Source organism: Penaeus monodon, chromosome 24 (assembly GCF_015228065.2).
Source record: "Penaeus monodon isolate SGIC_2016 chromosome 24, NSTDA_Pmon_1, whole genome shotgun sequence".
NCBI lineage: Eukaryota > Metazoa > Arthropoda > Malacostraca > Decapoda > Penaeidae > Penaeus > Penaeus monodon.
The window spans coordinates 36299931-36301788 of NC_051409.1; the positions used below are offsets into that span (position 1 = coordinate 36299931).

The window sequence follows — 1858 nt, forward strand, 5'->3', positions numbered from 1 at the left end:
AGGTCCTTGACTGTACTTATTAACTCTGTTCTTAATTCATTATATTCAGTAATGCAGAATGACTCTCATCAAGTTCTAGGGAAACTCGTTGCTTTCGTCAATTTCTGTATAATTTGTAAATTCTTTAAAACATGACTTACATTTTGGTATTATTGAGTTTTGATATTTATTTTCCTCTTTTCCAGAACTCATTATATCTCAGCCTAGCCAGCAGTGACTCTCCAGGAGGCTGTGGGATCAATGGCGATAAAGATTCTCTTACACCATCTGTGATTGAGCTGTCACAAGAAAACATTGACTTACGGAGACAAGTACGCATTCCTCTGTTTTTGTCAGCCTTGTTGTTCTGCTGTCTGTGTGAAGTGCTAACACATTATAATCAAGCTGCAACTTTGATAAAGAATCGGTTTTAGTAGGAGAAAGACAAGAAATGAAAGAGAAATATCATAATATAAGTGAAGTTTTTAGTTTATATTCACTAAGTAAGCTTTTGCATGCAGTATAAATGTAGGTAAGATTTGTGGTTAGTTTGAAAAAGCCATAATGCACCTTCAGAAAATATTTGATTGTTCACAAGATGTTTCTTGTACCTTGCAGGTAGTGCTCCTGCAGCAACAACTGGAAGAACGAGACCGCACCATAAGGCTCTTACAACAGCAATTAGCACAGAGTTTAGCGAGCCAGAAAACGACTTGTAATCCTACCGATGCCGAAGCCCCAACAAACACGGTGAACGCTGCCACGCAGACAGAGCGTTCCTCTCGTCCCACACTCACTGGATCCAGCCTCTCACGAGCGGCTTCCATTGACGATGGACTTGGACCAACTGTCAGGTGAGGCAAAAGTGGTGAAGGCTGTTCAACTGGACCACGGGTTTTAGCAATAGGTTCCATTCACACTTATACTTTTTGTTAATTCTGGCTGAAGGGGATTATTTTGCTTGTTACATTTTAGTGGCATATCTTACCCCAAGAAAGAGAGGAAATAAGGGTTATTACTGTGCATATTTTTTTTCTGTAAGGCTGTGGCTTTTGATGATACTTTCATACACGTTTCTTGATAGTTTCTTGCCAGTCGCACCAATATAGCCACAACATCCTTTTTCTCTCCCCCATAGTTTTTATATATACAGTATTTATACACATTGAATATAGTTAGAATTTTTAACATTTTTGTTTTGATAATTTCTTTTTAATGACACACTTGTGTACTAGCTTCACATCACCAAATCTCTAAATCCCTTTAAAGATAAAAACTTAATTCTCTTCCCACTATGAAGTAGCACGAGGATTAGAGACCCCAAAATAAAAGCAAAGCCTCTTTGTCCAGAGTGATTTGGGCATGAAGAGAGGATAACTTCTTTCAAACAGATGTAGAGCCTTACCCAGAGGGATCACATACCTGTTTCTAGCAGTATTGGTTAAGTGGGTGTAAATAAATATGCCGAAAAATTGTAGTGTGAATAAGATTAGCTTTATGGCCTTAAACTAATGCAGTTAAATCTGACTATGTGTCATCTCACTCACAAGCTTCCGGCTGGGCAAGGTAAAGTGTCCATCTTTTGTTGATGTAGTGCTTGGCTCTCTCACCCTCTGCTCTGTCCTGGCACTGATCTCTGTGCCAACTACATACCCAAATCTTCACTTGCTGCAATGTGTGCTGCAACGTTGACTTGCATTGTTATGTGTTATGTTTTCAAAAAGAAAAGTTATAAATGTAGGGAAATTTTGCATCCATTTTGATTTTATGCACTTTATAACATTAATGGTTTGTTGATGCTAGTTGCTGAGAATCTAGGACAGGGTTTAAGGAGCATATTTTGTTTGAAGAATAGAGAAATATCCTCTTTCTCTTCTCC

General features: G+C 38.3%; 1 protein-coding gene across 1 annotated transcript in view; it reads left to right on the forward strand.

Annotated features, from left to right (window-relative positions):
• The window catches only part of LOC119588756, a gene marked incomplete in the record, with an annotated part of 62293 nt that overhangs the window by 56731 nt on the left and 3704 nt on the right, over positions 1–1858 (forward strand). Inside the window, 3 exon segments of the mRNA XM_037937395.1 lie at positions 186–311; positions 598–833; positions 1530–1545. Coding sequence (XP_037793323.1) covers positions 186–311; positions 598–833; positions 1530–1545 — 378 coding nt within the window.